At 45.3% G+C, this 18,753-nt stretch overlaps 1 protein-coding gene across 4 annotated transcripts in view; it reads right to left on the minus strand.

Annotated features, from left to right (window-relative positions):
• The window catches only part of LOC121324977 (tectonin beta-propeller repeat-containing protein 2-like), a 28,521-nt gene that overhangs the window by 9,053 nt on the left and 715 nt on the right, over positions 1-18,753 (minus strand). For 2 of the 4 annotated variants that reach the window (XR_005951290.1, XM_041267236.1), the window contains exons 2-17: positions 18,619-18,670; positions 17,980-18,227; positions 17,409-17,537; positions 16,949-17,080; positions 16,297-16,454; positions 13,317-13,629; positions 12,831-12,963; positions 12,012-12,482; positions 10,825-11,738; positions 9,761-9,944; positions 9,375-9,548; positions 8,177-8,357; positions 6,833-6,974; positions 4,547-4,787; positions 3,658-3,747; positions 3,085-3,318 (exon numbers count right to left, since the gene is read on the minus strand). Coding sequence is in view for 3 of the 4 variants with exons in the window: in XM_041267236.1 (XP_041123170.1) it covers positions 3,085-3,318; positions 3,658-3,747; positions 4,547-4,787; positions 6,833-6,974; positions 8,177-8,357; positions 9,375-9,548; positions 9,761-9,944; positions 10,825-11,738; positions 12,012-12,482; positions 12,831-12,963; positions 13,317-13,629; positions 16,297-16,454; positions 16,949-17,080; positions 17,409-17,537; positions 17,980-18,198 (3,715 nt within the window). In the remaining variant the exon portion in view is untranslated. Of the gene's footprint in view, positions 1-3,084; positions 3,319-3,657; positions 3,748-4,546; positions 4,788-6,832; positions 6,975-8,176; positions 8,358-9,374; positions 9,549-9,760; positions 9,945-10,824; positions 11,739-12,011; positions 12,483-12,830; positions 12,964-13,316; positions 13,630-16,296; positions 16,455-16,948; positions 17,081-17,408; positions 17,538-17,979; positions 18,228-18,596; positions 18,671-18,753 lie in introns of all 4 variants that reach the window. The other 2 variants (XM_041267237.1, XM_041267238.1) reach the window with 2 other exon arrangements.

Genomic DNA, 18,753 nt, shown 5'->3' on the forward strand with positions numbered 1-18,753 from the left:
TACAGCGCTGTGCTCACACTGGACCTGACTCCGAGATGTCAGTTACATAAGCAGCCTGATTGTGTGCTCTTTAATGAGTCTTTCAACGGATCACATGTTTCAATCCTGACACAAAAGAAAACAGAACTCTCTAAACAACGTTCACAGAATTGTTGGCATTGCGGTTTTTCTGCGAAACATTCATATGATAAGCAATTATTTTTTAGTGACAGCACAGGGTACAAGACTCAAAAGGACTTGATTAAGGTACAGTCAAAGAAGTATTTAGTACTTAAGGCTCACTTTAATTGCACAGAGGAAAATAAATTGCTAAACGTAAAGCAATTTATAAAAGCCATAGTTTCCTAAAATCCCTTTTGAATTGGATACCTTGTTTTGTTTGTGTTTATTTTCAAAGCCATGTGTAATTTTTAACAGCTGTGACAGGTCAAAGCCATGTATAATATTTAACACCTGTGACAGGTCAAATGCTTTGTTGCTGGAGGTCATCTTGGGCTCAGGTGTAGAGGAACAGCCTGGGGTCCAGCTGACCGCTTTTTCACAGGCACATGTTAAACTGTTTCATTAAGAAATTGCTTTATTAGCTCATTAGAACAGTGTAGGATGTGGTCACAGGTTTGGTTTTACAGGGTAAAAGGAGCCTTCCCTGGTTAGGTTTGTTTAAAAGAAAAACTGCGTTAGTTAGTGCTCCAAGAGAGTTAGGATTTTGTCAGTTGTTTTTGATTCAGTGTAAATAATAAAAATGCCCAAACTGTGCTAAAATATAAACACTGACTCTGAGAGTTTCTTGGCGCACCCACAGAAAAGAGGTGATCAAGCCCGGGGCCATGCAGACCAGAGGGGCTTTACCACACATCCTGAATGGAAGAGCTGGATCTTTGCAGTTATTTACGTGGAAGCCACTGCTATTTTAACCAGACGGTGTTGTCTTACTCTGGAAGTTTCTAAAGGGCAAGAAAATGTTTGCTTCTAAATATACAGCAAAGATGCATACAATGATTCCACACCTCCATCCATCGCTACCCCAGAACACTGCTTCTTATCTTACTTACAGCTATACCTCATACACAGGACAGTCTCACACTGCACAGCCCTCATGTTTAAACCTCTCACGCTGTGCACAGCCCTCATGTTTAAACCTCTCACGCTGTGCACAGCCCTCATGTTTAAACCTCTCACGCTGTGCACAGCCCTCATGTTTAAACCTCTCACGCTGTGCACAGCCCTCATGTTTAAAACTCTCACGCTGTGCACAGCCCTCATGTTTAAACCTCTCACGCTGTGCACAGCCCTCATGTTTAAACCTCTCACGCTGTGCACAGCCCTCATGTTTAAACCTCTCACGCTGTGCACAGCCCTCATGTTTAAACCTCTCACACTGTGCACAGCCTTCATGATTAAAACTCTCACGCTGTGCACAGCCTCAAGTTTAAAGCCCTCATCTCTACTCATGTGTCTGCCTCCACCTTGCATGCAATGCTGACTGGATTCCCACAAAGTCTGGCTCCTGCATACACTGCCACAGTGGTATTGAATCTGGTTGAGGCACGACATGCCTATCGACTTCAGATTGGGTTCCTTTGTTCCTGTAATTCAAGGTGGCCGGTAGTTTCACACAGCTGAACGTGTACTCATCATGAATCAAGAGCACCTGCTGACTGACTTACACCTTCCAATTCGTTTTTTGAGGAGGAAAACCGATTCATTTGTTGTCTTTTATTGGGACACGGGATTACATAAAAATGGGATTAAAGTATTGTTTAAATTGTTACTTCTATTTTCAGAATGGCAGCTGTGGAGGAGAATATCCCTTTGGGTATAATTAGGAAGAAAATTAGGGCTGTTGAAAAAAATACACAGATTTCAATTACAGAGTTTCTAAAAGAAAATAAATATTCCTTCAGGTTTACTATTTTTACTACTGTCCAGGCAGAAGAGCTCTTTGATACTGAGATTAAAGGGGGAGCCTAGACTTTCATGCAGTACCCGGCAGATCCTAACATGCTATGAAATCCCTGTCCATCATGGATAAAGGACCCTCTGCAAGGTCAAACAGCGAGGCTGCGATTGTGTCGCTGCACACTCGACTCAAAACTTTTCTCGGCAGAGCTGCAGACAGCTTTTCTTCTTACAAACTGATGGATTTGCTTGATGTGCCATCGACCTACATTCATGACAAGTTACTGAGCTTGCAATATTAACAACAACAACAATAATAATAATAAAAATAAAAAGCAGTTTAGCAGTGGCCTGAAACTGCAGGTGGGCAGGAGTGCTTAGGAGACATTAAAGCTCGTGTTCTGTAGATATTACTTTATGTAATTTTGAAATTGCTTTTCAAAACATAAGAATATATTCCCTGCTAGCAGGTAAGAATGACTGCAACTGATCTTTAACAAAGGTATCACCAGTGCCAGCCCATAATGCTACCTTCATGCAAAGTATGCAAAAGTGATGTTCTTTAAGCAATGTGCCTTGCTGCCAGTCAGTCCTGTTCTTTAAGCAATGTGCCTTGCTGCCAGTCAGTCCTGTTCTTTAAGCAATGTGCCTTGCTGCCAGTCAGTCCTGTTCTTTAAGCAATGTGCCTTGCTGCCAGTCAGTCCTGTTCTTTAAGCAATGTGCCTTGCTGACAGTCAGTCCTGTTCTTTAAGCAATGTGCCTTGCTGCCAGTCAGTCCTGTTCTTTAAGCAATGTGCCTTGCTGCCAGTCAGTCCTGTTCTTTAAGCAATGTGCCTTGCTGCCAGTCAGTCCTGTTCTTTAAGCAATGTGCCTTGCTGCCAGTCAGTCCTGTTCTTTAAGCAATGTGCCTTGCTGCCAGTCAGTCCTGTTCTTTAAGCACTGTGCCTTGCTGACAGTCAGTCCTGTTCTTTTATCAATGTGCCTTGCTGCCAGTCAGTCCTGTTCTTTAAGCAATGTGCCTTGCTGCCAGTCAGTCCTGTTCTTTAAGCAATGTGCCTTGCTGCCAGTCAGTCCTGTTCTTTTATCAATGTGCCTTGCTGCCAGTCAGTCCTGTTCTTTCGTATTTTAGCCCTTCTCTGCAGTAATGTACTATATTTACCCATAGTGAGCGACGGCCCGACTCACCTAGCTGGCTGAGGTCCAGTCTGGTCCAATGCATTCCTGACGGGCAGGTCTTCGATAAAGACCTGATGTAGACAGACCCGTGCGTGTCCAGCCCCCATACTGCGTCCTGGCAGGCTGAAATCTGTACCATCTCTACATCAGGGGGCAGCTGCACTGTTGATGGCCTGAACTGTGGATTGTGATCACTGATGCAGAACAAGTCCGTGCAGCTCTGCCTCAGCCACAGGAAGCTCCCTGTAACAAGCAGCAGCAGCAGCACACTGAAAAACTCCACGAGTCACTTCAACAAACCGACAGACTACTGGCTTGGGAAAAACAGTCCTAATGAGGAAATACTTAAAACAATTCTTAGGAATTTCTACAATTCAAGGAAGACAACACACCCTTTGCAAATTAATAAAAATCTTAATAATAATAATAATAATAATAATAATAATAATAATAATAATAATAATAGTCTGGCTATCTGTTAATATGGCACCTGTTACCTGTGTGACAAGAGAGGAGAGATTTATAAATAAATGTAAAAAATGGGGCCGCTTCCTATTGCAAATAACACTAGTGTTTAATGACCTTCTTTTGTAGGAGCCGGCGATGCAAAGACGAAAGCCCATTTGGTAGTGGAGGCAGTTCCACGTGGCACCACATTCATCCAGTAGGTACCTGCGAGAGGACAGGACAAAAAACAAACACTCTGAATGTGTGGGAAGAGAACAGCAGCTGTGTGACTGCAGGGAGGGGGCGGCTTTCAGAGCTTCACTCGATTCATGGCTGATTATTGAGGGGCGGCTATTCGGACAATCGCTTTTAGAGCTTCACTCAATTCATGCCTGATTATTGAGGGGCGGCTATTCGGACAATCGCTTTCAGAGCTTCACTCGATTCATGGCTGATTATTGAGGGGCGGCTATTCGGACAATCGCTTTCAGAGCTTCACTCGATTCATGCCTGATTATTGAGGGGCGGCTATTCGGACAATCGCTTTCAGAGCTTCACTCGATTCATGGCTGATTATTGAGGGGCGGCTATTCGGACAATCGCTTTCAGAGCTTCACTCGATTCATGGCTGATTATTTATGCATCATTTCCTAATAGAGCAGCAACAGTAAGTCCTGAAGTTTACTGAAAACATTACACCTTGTTAGGTTGTTCAGATATTACACACCACTGAAAAAGATGAGCAGCGATATATTTCATATCATAACATGGGTGCACTGAAAAAAACAAACCTACTACTGCACGCAACCTGGGCAGTCCAGGTGACTCAACACATGTTCTGTTAACCTGACGCACGCAATCTCATCTGCTCTGCATTGTAGAATTTTCTTTTGTAGATTGCAATTTCACGCACCAATCTTGATTACTAACTCCACTGTTTCTGCAATGAAGTCTTGTAAAGCTATGAAGTGACACTTCCTTTCTGATCGACTCACCTGTAGCAAGCCTGGGAACGGCTCCCTACCTGTGAGACTGCCCTTGGCCACGTGGAACTCATTCCTCCCCGAGGTGATCCAGACCCCACCAGTGTTGACGCTGATGAGGCTGGGCTGGCACTGAGGCTGCTGTGTCCAGAACGCCACTCGCAGTTTATCAGCTACCTTCTCCACTGGTGCCTGGGCGGCACTTGCCAGGGTGTGCGAGGCGTGGATTATCGTCTGGAAGAGGCTGCTCTGATCGAACACCACGTAATCTGTGATGCTCACCTGACAGAAGGGACAGGTAGAAATGACAGTTCTATCATGCCTGGCATGCTTTCACAGTTTCAGACAGCAGCGCTGTGCTTAAATCAGTGTGGGCTGCGATGAGCAGACACAGTGGGGACAGGTGCTCACTACAAAGGGCATTTATCACTGGTTCTCACTGAAGGTATATCGAACTGTTAAATGTTACAAATAAGCAACTAGGAAAGTTGATGAATTCACTCGAAATAGTCCCTGCCGGGTTTCTTACATGCTTTATTAGGGTTAACCCTTTGCTGCCCAATGTGCAATATATTTGACATTAAATACCCAATATCATCAAATTTGACCCCCACTTTTTATTCACAGAAAGTGCTCTTCGTGTTACTGTAAGATATTCTGGCCAATAAAGACATGGAAATACAAGTTTTCAATGTTTATAATCTGCGTTGCAATTCAGGCATTACAGTGTAAACACTTCGTCTGACTGAAAACCCTGACAATCTAATGACGTCAGCAGAGGTAGGCTGTACTTCTCTATTTTACTGTATGGAAAACAATGAGAGCGACGGTGAATTTGTAGAGTTTTCTTTTAACTATCGTGCTCAGAATCTAGCACCGAATTTGATCAGACACCGGCACCTGACAACCAGGAATCCGAAGCAGCTGTTTTGCAGCCCTATAGACTCGAGCCTTCCCAAACATCTGGTGAGGAAAGGTCGGGCTCCGATTCAGATGACAACCAAGACAGACATGTGCCCAGAGACGCTGAGAGGGTGCAAAATAAGGAATGGTAGATCCTTTTCATGTTTATAAAAGGAAATGAGATTGATTGCGCTCAAATTATTAAAACAGTTCTGTACAGATGCAAGCTGGACTGTGGCTGACCGTGTCAGTGGAAAACACTTACTATCTACAGCTCTAAACCCTGGCATGCGATCAGAGACAGAGCTTTTCATGATGAAGCAGGCATCGCATGTAAAGATAAAGGAGACAGAGAGCTTTTCAATATGAAGCAGGTATCGCATGTAAAGGTAAAGGAGAAAAAGAGCTTTTCATTATATGGAGCAGGCATCACATGTAAAGGTAAAGGAGACAGAGAGCTTTTCATTATGAAGCAGGTATTGCATGTAAAGGTAAAGGAGACAGAGAGCTTTTCAGTATGAAGCAGGTATCGCATGTAAAGGTAAAGGAGACAGACAGCTTTTCATTATGAAGCAGGTATTGCATGTAAAAGATAAAGGAGACAGAGAGCTTTTCATTATGAAGCAGGAATCGCATGTAAAGATAAAGGAGACAGAGAGCTTTTCAATATAAACCAGGCATCGCATGTAAAGGTAAAGGAGACAGAGAACTTTTCAATATGAAGCAGGTATCGCATGTAAAGGTAAAGGAGACAGAGAGCTTTTCAATATGAAGCAGGTATCGCATGTAAAGGTAAAGGAGAGAGAGCTTTTCAATATGAAGCAGGTATCGCATGTAAAGGTAAAGGAGAGACAGCTTTTCAATATGAAGCAGGTATCGCATGTAAAGGTAAAGGAGACAGAGAGCTTTTCAATATGAAGCAGGAATCGCATGTAAAGGTAAAGGAGACAGAGATCTTTTCAATATGAAGCAGGTATCGCATGTAAAGGTAAAGGAGAAAAAGCTTTTCATTATGGAGCAGGCATCACATGTAAAGGTAAAGGAGAGAGAGCTTTTCATTATGAAGCAGGCATCGCATGTAAAGGTAAAGGAGACAGAGAACTTTTCATTATGAAGCAGGCATCGCATGTAAAGGTAAAGGAGAGAGAGCTTTTCAATATGAAGCAGGAATCGCATGTAAAGATAAAGGAGACAGAGAGCTTTTCATTATAAACCAGGCATCGCATGTAAAGGTAAAGGAGACAGAGAACTTTTCAATATGAAGCAGGTATTGCATGTAAAGGTAAAGGAGACAGAGAGCTTTTCAATATGAAGCAGGCATCACATGTAAAGGTAAAGGAGACAGAGAGCTTTTCATTATGGAGCAGGTATTGCATGTAAAAGGTAAAGGAGACAGAGAGCTTTTCAGTATGAAGCACACACACCTGCCACCAGTGATCGTCTTCCCCTTGAGGTTTTTTTGGAGTGACTCCGGTCCTGAACCAGAGATTCCCATTGGTGTCCAGAGCCCAGGCGGTGTGGTGGTCTCCCAGAGAAATGCACACGGGTTCCAGTCCCTGTCTTTCACTAACCACAAAACAAATGACATTTACACAGCCTCCCATTCAGTACAATCCATTTCAAGATTATAGTCTTACATATTGTTCAAGGTAGGGTTACATGGGATTCGGCTTAGTAAAACCTAGGGCTAGATGTACTACGCTGTAACACCATTTTCCCAAAATGGCAAGAAATTTGACATTACGGGTGATTGATTTCTAGTTTTAAACTAGAATTTTGCTTCTTTGATAAATCCACGAATACAGAAACAATGCACTAAACTGTGTACCGAGTCCAAGCCCATACTAGATTTAAACGCTGAAAGTTGCAATGGATTACACTGCAGTTTTGCAGTGATTACAGAGGCATAGCAGAGGAAATGCACTGAAAACATGCAACTGCATCCTAATAACGTCTGTATAATTAGTTAAAAAAAAAAACAATTAGAAAAAACAGCTTGACCTGAAACAAGAATCAAATAAAGCATGTCCACCCTGAAAGCTCCCCTAACCCTATATACCTGTGGCTGGGAATTTATTAGAATGGTGTTGCTCTAGTCAATCTTATCTGGTAAACCTTGACATACAATCTGAAAACAGTCCACGTTCTCGTCCCGGTGATATCCCATTCTGGGAACACACTAAACTACAGCATGTACACTTACAGTGAGCTGGAAGATAACATGCAACAATCTATGAGCTCTGCTATACAGAGATAAGAAGAGAGTCTGTATCTATCCTGAACAACAAGAAGGATTCCTCCCGACTCCACTACTGTTCTGCTCTTTTAATCCCAATGATAATCCTCTTTAATGATGAGATTCTTATCCTGCATTCGGACGTATTGAAAACTCACAGGAGTCTTTGCCAGCTGTACAGTGTGTGTCACCAAACACATGCACCTGGAGGACAAATAGCTTGGAAAAAACCACAGTGCTTAAAGCAGACGATGCAATACAGTCTCAGTATGTATTTCATCCATTTGATACAACCGGCATAGGCACTCTGTACACAGGGACGGGAATAAGACTCCTATTGCACAGCAGTTTCACCCACTCTAGGTTTTAATATTTAAGCCCCAGTGTATAGGTAACAAGCTCAGGTGTGTCTTAATAAACTCGCAGTAAAACCAGGAACAGATCAAACTGCTATGCAACGGGAGTCTTCCATCTCTGGATGAAATCATTGACAGATTTAAAGCCTTTGATCCGCCGTGCTGCCCTGGTTTACCTGACTGTGTCGTACTTCCACCGCTCCCCCTCCGTGCAGAAGCTGCTGAGCCCTTCTCTACAGAACACGGCTCTCTGCTCGGTCAGGGCCCACACCACATTGTCTCTGGAGGCGATCTGGGACAGAGGGCAGGGGCAGTCCACCTTCACCGCTCGGGCACACGGACGCTCGATACTCAGCCCTGACAACGAACACAAACAACGGGGTCCAGTGAACTGAGCTACCAGCCCCAGAGCCAAATACCTCCGCCATTTAAATCAGACCGTTCAACTAGGACCAATCCTGCCTGGAGTTCTACACATTTTAAACAATACAAAGACACTACACACACTGCTACATGCAAACAAAGATCCTTCTACTAATGATCAACAGCATTTAGAACCCCCATTTAGAATGTAGGGATAACTCTGAGCTCCACTGTATCTCTGTGTGACGAGGGTCTGCTCTAGATCAGTGGGAGTGTTGTTATATTAGTGAGCTCCACTGTGTGTGTGACGAGGGTCTGCTCTAGATCAGTGGGAGTGTTGTTATGTTAGTGAGCTCCACTGTGTGAGTGACGAGGGTCTGCTCTAGATCAGTGGGAGTGTTGTTATGTTAGTGAGCTCCACTGTGTGATTGACGAGGGTCTGCTCTAGATCAGTGGGAGTGTTGTTATGTTAGTGAGCTCCACTGTGTGAGTGACGAGGGTCTGCTCTAGATCAGTGGGAGTGTTGTTATGTTAGTGAGCTCCACTGTGTGATCGACGAGGGTCTGCTCTAGATCAGTGGGAGTGTTGTTATGTTAGTGAGCTCCACTGTGTGAGTGACGAGGGTCTGCTCTAGATCAGTGGGAGTGTTGTTATGTTAGTGAGCTCCACTGTGTGAGTGACGAGGGTCTGCTCTAGATCAGTGGGAGTGTTGTTATGTTAGTGAGCTCCACTGTGTGATCGATGAGGGTCTGCTCTAGATCAGTGGGAGTGTTGTTATGTTAGTGAGCTCCACTGTGTGAGTGACGAGGGTCTGCTCTAGATCAGTGGGAGTGTTGTTATGTTAGTGAGCTCCACTGTGTGTGTGACGAGGGTCTGCTCTAGATCAGTGGGAGTGTTGTTATGTTAGTGAGCTCCACTGTGTGAGTGACGAGGGTCTGCTCTAGATCAGTGGGAGTGTTGTTATGTTAGTGAGCTCCACTGTGTGATTGACAAGGTTCTGGTCCCGCCTACCTGTCTGGACGTACAGGTCTCCATTGGTCCGAATGATCCAGGCGGTGTCGTCACTCAAGGCTATGAAGGTTGCCTGAGGCAGGGCCTCGTACCAGTGTCTTTTTCCCTTTATTGTTACTTTCGCACAAGCGAACGCCTTGTTGGTTTTCAGCTCAATCTTCCAAAGCAGCGCACCTGTTCAATTCAGGAGATACAGCCACTTCCGTCACAATCCAGGATAGCTAACTTTATCACTAAATACTTCAACTGAATTCACTTCATGAAAGCATTAGCATTTTACTGTAAAAGTGAAAAAGCATTTAAACTGAATCTACCAGACTGACACTTTTCTGTGTCCCTTGAACTAAAAACAGCAGAATATGAACATGAAGAACCCTGCTTCTTACCTGAAGGAGATACTGCCACCTGCTGGACATTGTCCTCATATTTCTGCCACCGCAGACCTGCACTGGGCAAGGCGCTGCAGTAGAGACCCCCTTTGAAATCCAGACACCAGATATACTTCTCCGAGACCACCAGGCTCAGGATTCCATAGCCAGGGCCAGAGTAGCCCATCCAACTCTCTGCAAACTAGCACAAGAAGCATACACATTGGGGAGAGAGGCAAGCAGGAGAGAACAATGTAAACAGTGATTATTATACACATTGGGGAGAGAGGCAAGCAGGAGAGAACAATGTAAACAGTGATTATTATACACATTGGGGAGAGAGGCAAGCAGGAGAGAACAATGCAAACAGTGATTATTATACACATTGGGGAGGGAGGCAAGCAGGAGAGAACAATGCAAACAGTGATTATTATACACACACAACATTGGCACATAACTTAGAAATGCCTGTGGCCAACATGGGCACACCACTTTGCTAAAATCCTTAACCTCTGTTGAGAATGGAAAACACCAAATCATATGTTATGATTAGGGCTTCTGTTTTTTTCAGTTTTTATTCATTTTTCGTGCTTATTTTGAGCTATTTTCAACTTTTATGTAAATCAGTTTTTTTCCGGGCTTTCACTTTTTATATACTGTATGAAATGATTGTTTTCGGCGACTTTCCAAAATGCTTGAGTGTTTTTTTTCTGTCTATATGTACAGTAACTGGACAGTACTTGCACTCTTAAGTTTAAGGTATTCAGATCTCAGGAAGGAGCACATTGCCCAACGGTGCTGGGAAAGGGTTTTGATTTATTTATTATTTCCAGTGTTTTTCCGCGTTTATTGGCAGTACTCCGATTTCATTGTTTTTTGTATGGGGGTGTTTTATTGGTTAATCAGAAGCCCTAGTTATAATACATTTTGCCATGTTCCTGGACTTGCAGTTGAAAGATGACTGTTTACAGAATACCTTACCCTCTGCACTAGAGCTGAGCAGTGTTTGGTTAACACAGCATACCACACCGATATACACAATGGCAGCATTATTACCTACTACAGGTAGGTGCAGTAGATACCTGATCAGATCTGAAAAGGCTTGAATAGTCTAGACAGGAGTTCATTTGGTCTTCAGGATCAGCCATACTGGTCTCCGAGCAAGAATGCGACATTCCGTGGCCGTAGATATCTTCGTCATCGCTCGAGAGCGACACTGGCTCCTGATTACACATCTCAGTTCTCACATAACGGACTGATTCACATTCAGTGGCATCATTCACTGCATCGCTCAGATTCACCAAGTCCTCTGGATACATCTCCTGACTGTCGGACCTGTTTGGGGTTTCAGCTTCCTCTCCTGCAAAGGGAGCGTGCGTTGAGGGAAACAGCGGCCCCTCTGAACTGGATGACTGTCTGTTTGTAGGCTCTGCTGATGCAGTACCCACCTCCCCGGGCTTGCTGTCCTCAGCAGACTGTGAGCTCCAGCTGTAACATTCGGAGGCAGTCTGGTTACGAGCAACACTTTCACAATTTTGCACGTGATTCTGAAGATCTGGAACAGCGCTGTCAGCAGGGCGTTCTTGACCACTTTGAAGCAGCTTGTGGTCTTCTGACTGTAAACATGTGGGGGTTTCTGTCTGAGCATCCCTTGATTCCAGGGGTGTAAACGAGGCAGGAGGTGAAACGGGTACGAAGCGCTCTCTCGGTCCAGCATGTTGAAGTTCAGGAGCACTGAGCAGGTCTGTGTCGAGCTCTTTGTTTGGGGCGGTGGAGACGAGCTCCGGAGACTGAAGCACGCTGAACACGTCGGAGCAGCTGTCCTCCTGCACCAGGCTCACTCTGTCCGGGGAGTCCGTGCTCTGCAGGTCCAGGCTGCTGCCCAGGAGGCTGGTCCTGTCCGACAGGAAGTCACACACCGGGGTGCTGGGGCCATCGCTCTCTGGAACGAACACCCCGTCGGACCAGCTGTTTTCAGACATCTGGTTTCCACTGTCTGTTTCACACAATAAGAAGAAAAAGGAGCCCAGTGAAAGACAGACAATGTTGGCAAACAAAATGAAGCAAACGTGAACACGGATTGTGTGACACAAAGGTATCTGCAACTGTATCAGCATGCAGCATTTGAGACTCAATTACTCACACATCTCGTTCACTCAGTAAATTATACATATCTTACATATATTCTGCTACATGCCGGCTTCTTAACAAAGCTTAACAACATCCAATAACAAGAAAAAAAGTGACAAGTGCCAGGTCAAGTGCCCACCTTGCCTCCTCTTCTTCTTTTTCTTCACTTTGATGGACTTGACCACCAGCTCCTGGGCGAATTCCTCCACGCTGATGGCACTGAACCGTGCAGAGGAGTGGGGACTGTCCGCAGACACTTCGGAGGCTGTGTGGTCCACAGTGGCCCCCAGCCCCACCGCACTGTCCCAGGAGTTGACAGAGCTGCTGCGGCTCCTGGTCTCGCTGGTGACCGGGCTCCCTTTCTGCCCCGGTTCGGTACTCTGCTCCGTCACAATTCCTTTCGGATCGCCGGCCTGGGACTCCGGCGTCCTGCCCCACAGCACTGCAGGCTCCTGGTCGTCCCGTGCCAGCAGCAGCACGTCTGTCCTTTTGTCCCCAAATTCTGAAATGATCGACATTGTTCTGATCTGCTGGGCGGTCTCCACGGGCCCTGTTGGTGTCAGTACAGATGGGGTTGTAGCGAGAGGACTGTTTAGTCTCGAAGCTGAATCTGGGAGAAAAAAAAACATGTTTAAAACATGAATCTTCAGGTAAATTGCTAACCACGAAGAATAAAATGTAACATGCATATTCATGCCCTGCTTGCATTGAACCAAAACAGGCTGCACTGCCTTGCATCTTTCTATCTTTACAGAACACACGACTACTGTGAGCTCATCCAAATAGATATCAGGGCTGAAATGCTTGTGTTAAGACCTTGCATGCAGCACTCCATAATAAAAAAAATAAACTAGTGAATAACCACTATACTGGCAGGATCAAACTCTCCCATATTATGACAATACACTAAAAAAAAAAAAAAAATAATAATTTAGTAAGAGCCTTTTTAAAAATGTACCTGTTGATGGCAGTCCTTCTGGACGGTTTGAAATCCTTATGATATCGCGGTCTCCCTTCAACAGAAAGATCTCATGCTCTGTGCAAGAGACAGACACAATGTCGCCAGATCCTTCCAAACCCCCAATAACAGTCTGTCAATGCAATAGACCAATTTTAGAAATGTATTTGAGCTAATAACAGTCAATGCTTGCTCCTATACTTTCAGTGGGGAGAAAGTGTCTCTGACTTTACATATATAAATACAGTATAAACAATATCAGAGTCTGCTTTCACCCTTTGCAGAGCTCTGCCACTAACAAAGGCATGTGGACTGATGTTTTGGATTTGTAGCAATGGTGCTTGAATAATGTTTTTGAAAAGTCATACCGTGCAATTCCAGCAACAACTAAGCAGACTAAATCAAGCTTTGTGACAATACGATATGAACGCTACGCTGCTCTCTCTGTGTCTGAGGGGTCCCTTCCCAAATGGTTACGCTCCATACCTGGCTCCCTGAATCCACCAGGTACACACTGTACTCATTCCAGCTGAGCAGCCAGCCCTCCCTGAGGAAGCAGGACACCTGCCCCAGCTGCCTCTCTGGCGGACGGTACCCCCCTGACCCATCTGCGGCCGCCCGGGGGAACAGCTCAAACTGCCTCACTCCGTGTGCAAAGAGGTCCTTCAGAATGAAGGTGGCCTGGACAGTGCCGTGGACGTCTGCCTTCCAGAGACGGAGCCCAGGGCGGGCAGCGTACACAGTGAGGTCACTCTGCTTGCACAGGCAGGGGTGGAAACAGGCCCCGAATCTGCCATTGCTGAAAATACAAAGAGGCAGTGAGCATGCCCGAGCACACCCATGTAAACACAGGGGTTAAATATCTCACAAATACACACACAGTCTCTTAAACTACTGATTCACCCTTTCAGTGTGTCACAGCTCATATCACAAATACACACACAGTCTCTTATATTACTGATTCACCCCTTCAGTGTATCACAGCTCATATCACAAATACACACACAGTCTCATAAACTACTGATTCACCCTTTCAGTGTGTCACAGCTCATATCACAAATACACACACAGTCTCTTATATTACTGATTCACCCTTTCAGTGTATCACAGCTCATATCACAAATACACACACAGTCTCATAAACTACTGATTCACCCTTTCAGTGTATCACAGCTCATATCTTACCCGCTGTGTCAAGGCTATTGGTAATGATTTTACATGTTTTGTTTTTGTATTGTCAAACCTTTATTAAATAACATTAAAAACACGTTTCTCTCTCTTCAATGCTCGGTCTGCCTGCTGTACCGAACCCAATCACACTACAATCACCCTCACACCTGTACCAATCACACTACAATCACCCTCACACCTGTACCGAACCCAATCACACTACAATCGCCCTCACACCTGTACCGAACCCAATCACACTACAATCGCCCTCACACCTGTACCGAACCCAATCACACTACAATCGCCCTCACACCTGTACCGAACCCAATCACACTACAATCGCCCTCACACCTGTACCAAACCCAATCACACTACAATCGCCCTCACACCTGTACCAATCACACTACAATCGCCCTCACACCTGTACCGAACCCAATCACACTACAATCACCCTCACACCTGTACCGAACCCAATCACACTACAATCGCCCTCACACCTGTACCGAACCCAATCACACTACAATCACCCTCACACCTGTACCAATCACACTACAATCGCCCTCACACCTGTACCGAACCCAATCACACTACAATCACCCTCACACCTGTACCAATCACACTACAATCACCCTCACACCTGTAACCCAATCACACTACAATCGCCCTCACACCTGTACCAAATCCAATCACACTACAATCGCCCTCACACCTGTACCGAACCCAATCACACTACAATCACCCTCACACCTGTACCGAACCCAATCACACTACAATCGCCCTCACACCTGTACCGAACCCAATCACACTACAATCACCCTCACACCTGTACCGAACCCAATCACACTACAATCACCCTCACACCTGTACCAAAATCACACTAATCACACTACAATCACCCTCACACCTGTACCGAACCCAATCACACTACAATCGCCCTCACACCTGTACCGAACCCAATCACACTACAATCGCCCTCACACCTGTACCGAACCCAATCACACTACAATCGCCCTCACACCTGTACCAAACCCAATCACACTACAATCGCCCTCACACCTGTACCGAACCCAATCACACTACAATCGCCCTCACACCTGTACCGAACCCAATCACACTACAATCGCCCTCACACCTGTACCGAACCCAATCACACTACAATCACCCTCACACCTGTACCAAACCCAATCACACTACAATCACCCTCACACCTGTACCGAACCCAATCACACTACAATCACCCTCACACCTGTACCGAACCCAATCACACTACAATCGCCCTCACACCTGTACCGAACCCAATCACACTACAATCGCCCTCACACCTGTACCGAACCCAATCACACTACAATCGCCCTCACACCTGTACCGAACCCAATCACACTACAATCACCCTCACACCTGTACCGAACCCAATCACACTACAATCACCCTCACACCTGTACCAAATCACCCAATCACACACCTGTACCAAACCCAATCACACTACAATCACCCTCACACCTGTACCAAACCCAATCACACTACAATCACCCTCACACCTGTACCAATCACACTACAATCACCCTCACACCTGTACCAATCACACTACAATCACCCTCACACCTGTACCAAACCCAATCACACTACAATCACCCTCACACCTGTACCGAACCCAATCACACTACAATCGCCCTCACACCTGTACCGAACCCAATCACACTACAATCACCCTCACACCTGTACCACCCAATCACACTACAATCGCCCTCACACCTGTACCAAATCCAATCACACTACAATCGCCCTCACACCTGTACCGAACCCAATCACACTACAATCGCCCTCACACCTGTACCGAACCCAATCACACTACAATCACCCTCACACCTGTACCAATCACACTACAATCACCCTCACACCTGTACCGAACCCAATCACACTACAATCACCCTCACACCTGTACCAAACCCAATCACACTACAATCACCCTCACACCTGTACCGAACCCAATCACACTACAATCACCCTCACACCTGTACCGAACCCAATCACACTACAATCGCCCTCACACCTGTACCGAACCCAATCACACTACAATCACCCTCACACCTGTACCGAACCCAATCACACTACAATCACCCTCACACCTGTACCGAACCCAATCACACTACAATCACCCTCACACCTGTACCGAACCCAATCACACTACAATCACCCGCACACCTGTACCGAACCCAATCACACTACAATCACCCTCACATCTGTCTGATTTTACACAAATATGAGTAAAACCTGCATTGCCATTGATCCCAGTTACCTTTTCCTGGGCTTGGTTCCGATCTGCTGGACAGCGTTGTGTTCTGTGTAGAAAAGCAGACAGCGCTGGCAGGTCGACACCAGCAGCACTTTCTGACTGTAGTCCAGCTGCACTACAGCAGACTGCTCCTCCAGCAGCACACTGGGGTTACAAACACCCTTGAGAGAAACACAGGAGAGGATTTGAGATAAGAAGTAACACTCTAACAGGAATTAAACAGCAGTGATGTTAGCTTCTAGTAAATGTTGTGGAAGTTTAATCTTCAGGATTAAACTCTAACACACTGGGTAAGCGAACATCATTAGAAGACTGTCTGTGCGCAGCATGTAACTGTACATGCAAGTGAATGGGAAGAAATGATGACTATGAAATAAACAGGTCTACACGGCACCTTTACCATGGCAGGGAAACACCTAGATCTGCCTGAATATTTCTGACAATGGTTAAACTTTTAGGTAAAATTTGAAACATACTAACGATACATTTAAAACACAAACACTCCAACCATGATTAGCACTAATCCTGGGCATCCTAATGATATGTCAGGTAAGGAGTCCGAGATCAGTGCTACTCACAGCATGAAGCACAGCACAGTAATGCAAGCCATCAACATGGGGAGAAAGCAGTCATACTTATTGATCAATGACTGTACCTGGTCCAGATCCAGAGAAGAATAGACGATTTTGCCTTTGTCATCCCCAGAGAATAATTTCATTCCATTAGCACTCCAAGCTAGAGCAGTCACGGTGCTTTTGTGAAGGCCGACCACATCAAAGCGCCGCAGCTGTGGGTAAGAAATTAAACAAGGACCCACGCAGAAGGGGAACACACAGCTGCATTACTGTGGAGAAACGCCTTCTTTGTGAATAAAGCTCACAGTCTTATAATGTATATACCAGAGCATGTCAATGAATCGGCTTCAGCTAACACAGTACATCATAAAAAAAACCCAAAAAACTAACAAACTGCTACCACTACTTCTAAAGGTAATGTTTAAGGCTGGCTTGTATCACAATGGAAAAGATATACAAAGCACCTAATAATGGGGGATCAACACACGTTTTGACATGTGCAGTTGTTTTACAATAACAAGAACGTGAAGCAGTATTCACCTGTTTGTTTCTCCCAGGCAAAGGGCAGACCAGCTGGAAGAGCACCACTCTGCCTGAAGCTGTGCCAACAGCCACTAGATCATCGAAGCAGCTCAACAGTTTCACTGTGGTAATGGATTCCGACTTCCCCTAGCAAAACAAAATGCAAAGAACAGAGCTCCAAATCACACACGAAACGAGCCTAAAACAAAATGCAAAGAACAGAGCACAAGAAACGAGCCTAAAACAAAATGCAAAGAACAGAGATCCAAATCACACAAGAAACGAGCCTAAAACAAAATGCAAAGAACAGAGCTCCAAATCACACACGAAACGAGCCTAAAACAAAATGCAAAGAACAGAGAAATCACACAAGAAACGAGGCAAAGAGAGGGGGGGGGGGGGGGGGGGAGCCTAAAACAAAGGAAAGAACAGAGCTCCAAATGCACACGAAACGACCACGGAAATAATGCCATAACTAGATTACTGCACTTTTTAAAATTTGTATTTTATTGTTATTGCCACTGCTTGCCAGTGTTTTCACAGTGTGCAGCAGGAGGCTCTGTTGGTACAATAAGAGCAGCAGACTTACCTCCAGGTTGTATTTCTTCATCTGGTTCAGCCTCCTGCAGTACAGATAGAGCATCCCAATACTGCTGCCCACTGCAATGTACTCACTGCTGGCATCCAGAGCGGTCAGGTACACCAGCACTGAGCGGAACCCTTTCTGCACCTTGGCTGGGATGGCATTCAGCAGGTAGTACAGCGGGCAGAACTCCTTCAGGGGCACCGGGGGGCTGTTTGCAGCCATTGCAGGATGTAGCGGCACTGCAACAAATACTGAAACCGTGGAAGTAAATTAAATGTAAAGCGCTTTGGGATTTCTTTTAAAGAAAGGTGATATACAAAATAAATATATTATTATTAGTAATAATAGAGACATGTAACCAGAAACCACAGCAAAGTGCTCCCTTAAATGGCACTCGCGGTTACAAATTCATGTTGACTACGTTGCTACAGACAGTACTGCATTGGCTGTTCTCTACTGTAACGGCGACCCCGGGGTACAGAGGAACAGTCTTGCTGCGGTAGCCTGCAGTCAATTCTGTTACAGCACATTTTTGTTTCTGTCCTTCTTAGTGTCAGCCAGGGCTGAGCTGGGAAAATCTGCAACGATTCAACAGCAGCCGACAATATTATTATACTTACACTGTGCACATCAGTACTGTACCTGGTATCCAAAGAGACCTGTTTACACCTGCCTGGTCATCCCCAAATAAGATCTGCCGAATGCATCAAAAACACCACACTTAGCAGCATGACACAGACTAGCTCGGGTGTGGAATTTCGCATTTCTCATCGCTGC

The sequence above is a fragment of the Polyodon spathula genome, chromosome 12 (assembly GCF_017654505.1).
Source record: "Polyodon spathula isolate WHYD16114869_AA chromosome 12, ASM1765450v1, whole genome shotgun sequence".
NCBI lineage: Eukaryota > Metazoa > Chordata > Actinopteri > Acipenseriformes > Polyodontidae > Polyodon > Polyodon spathula.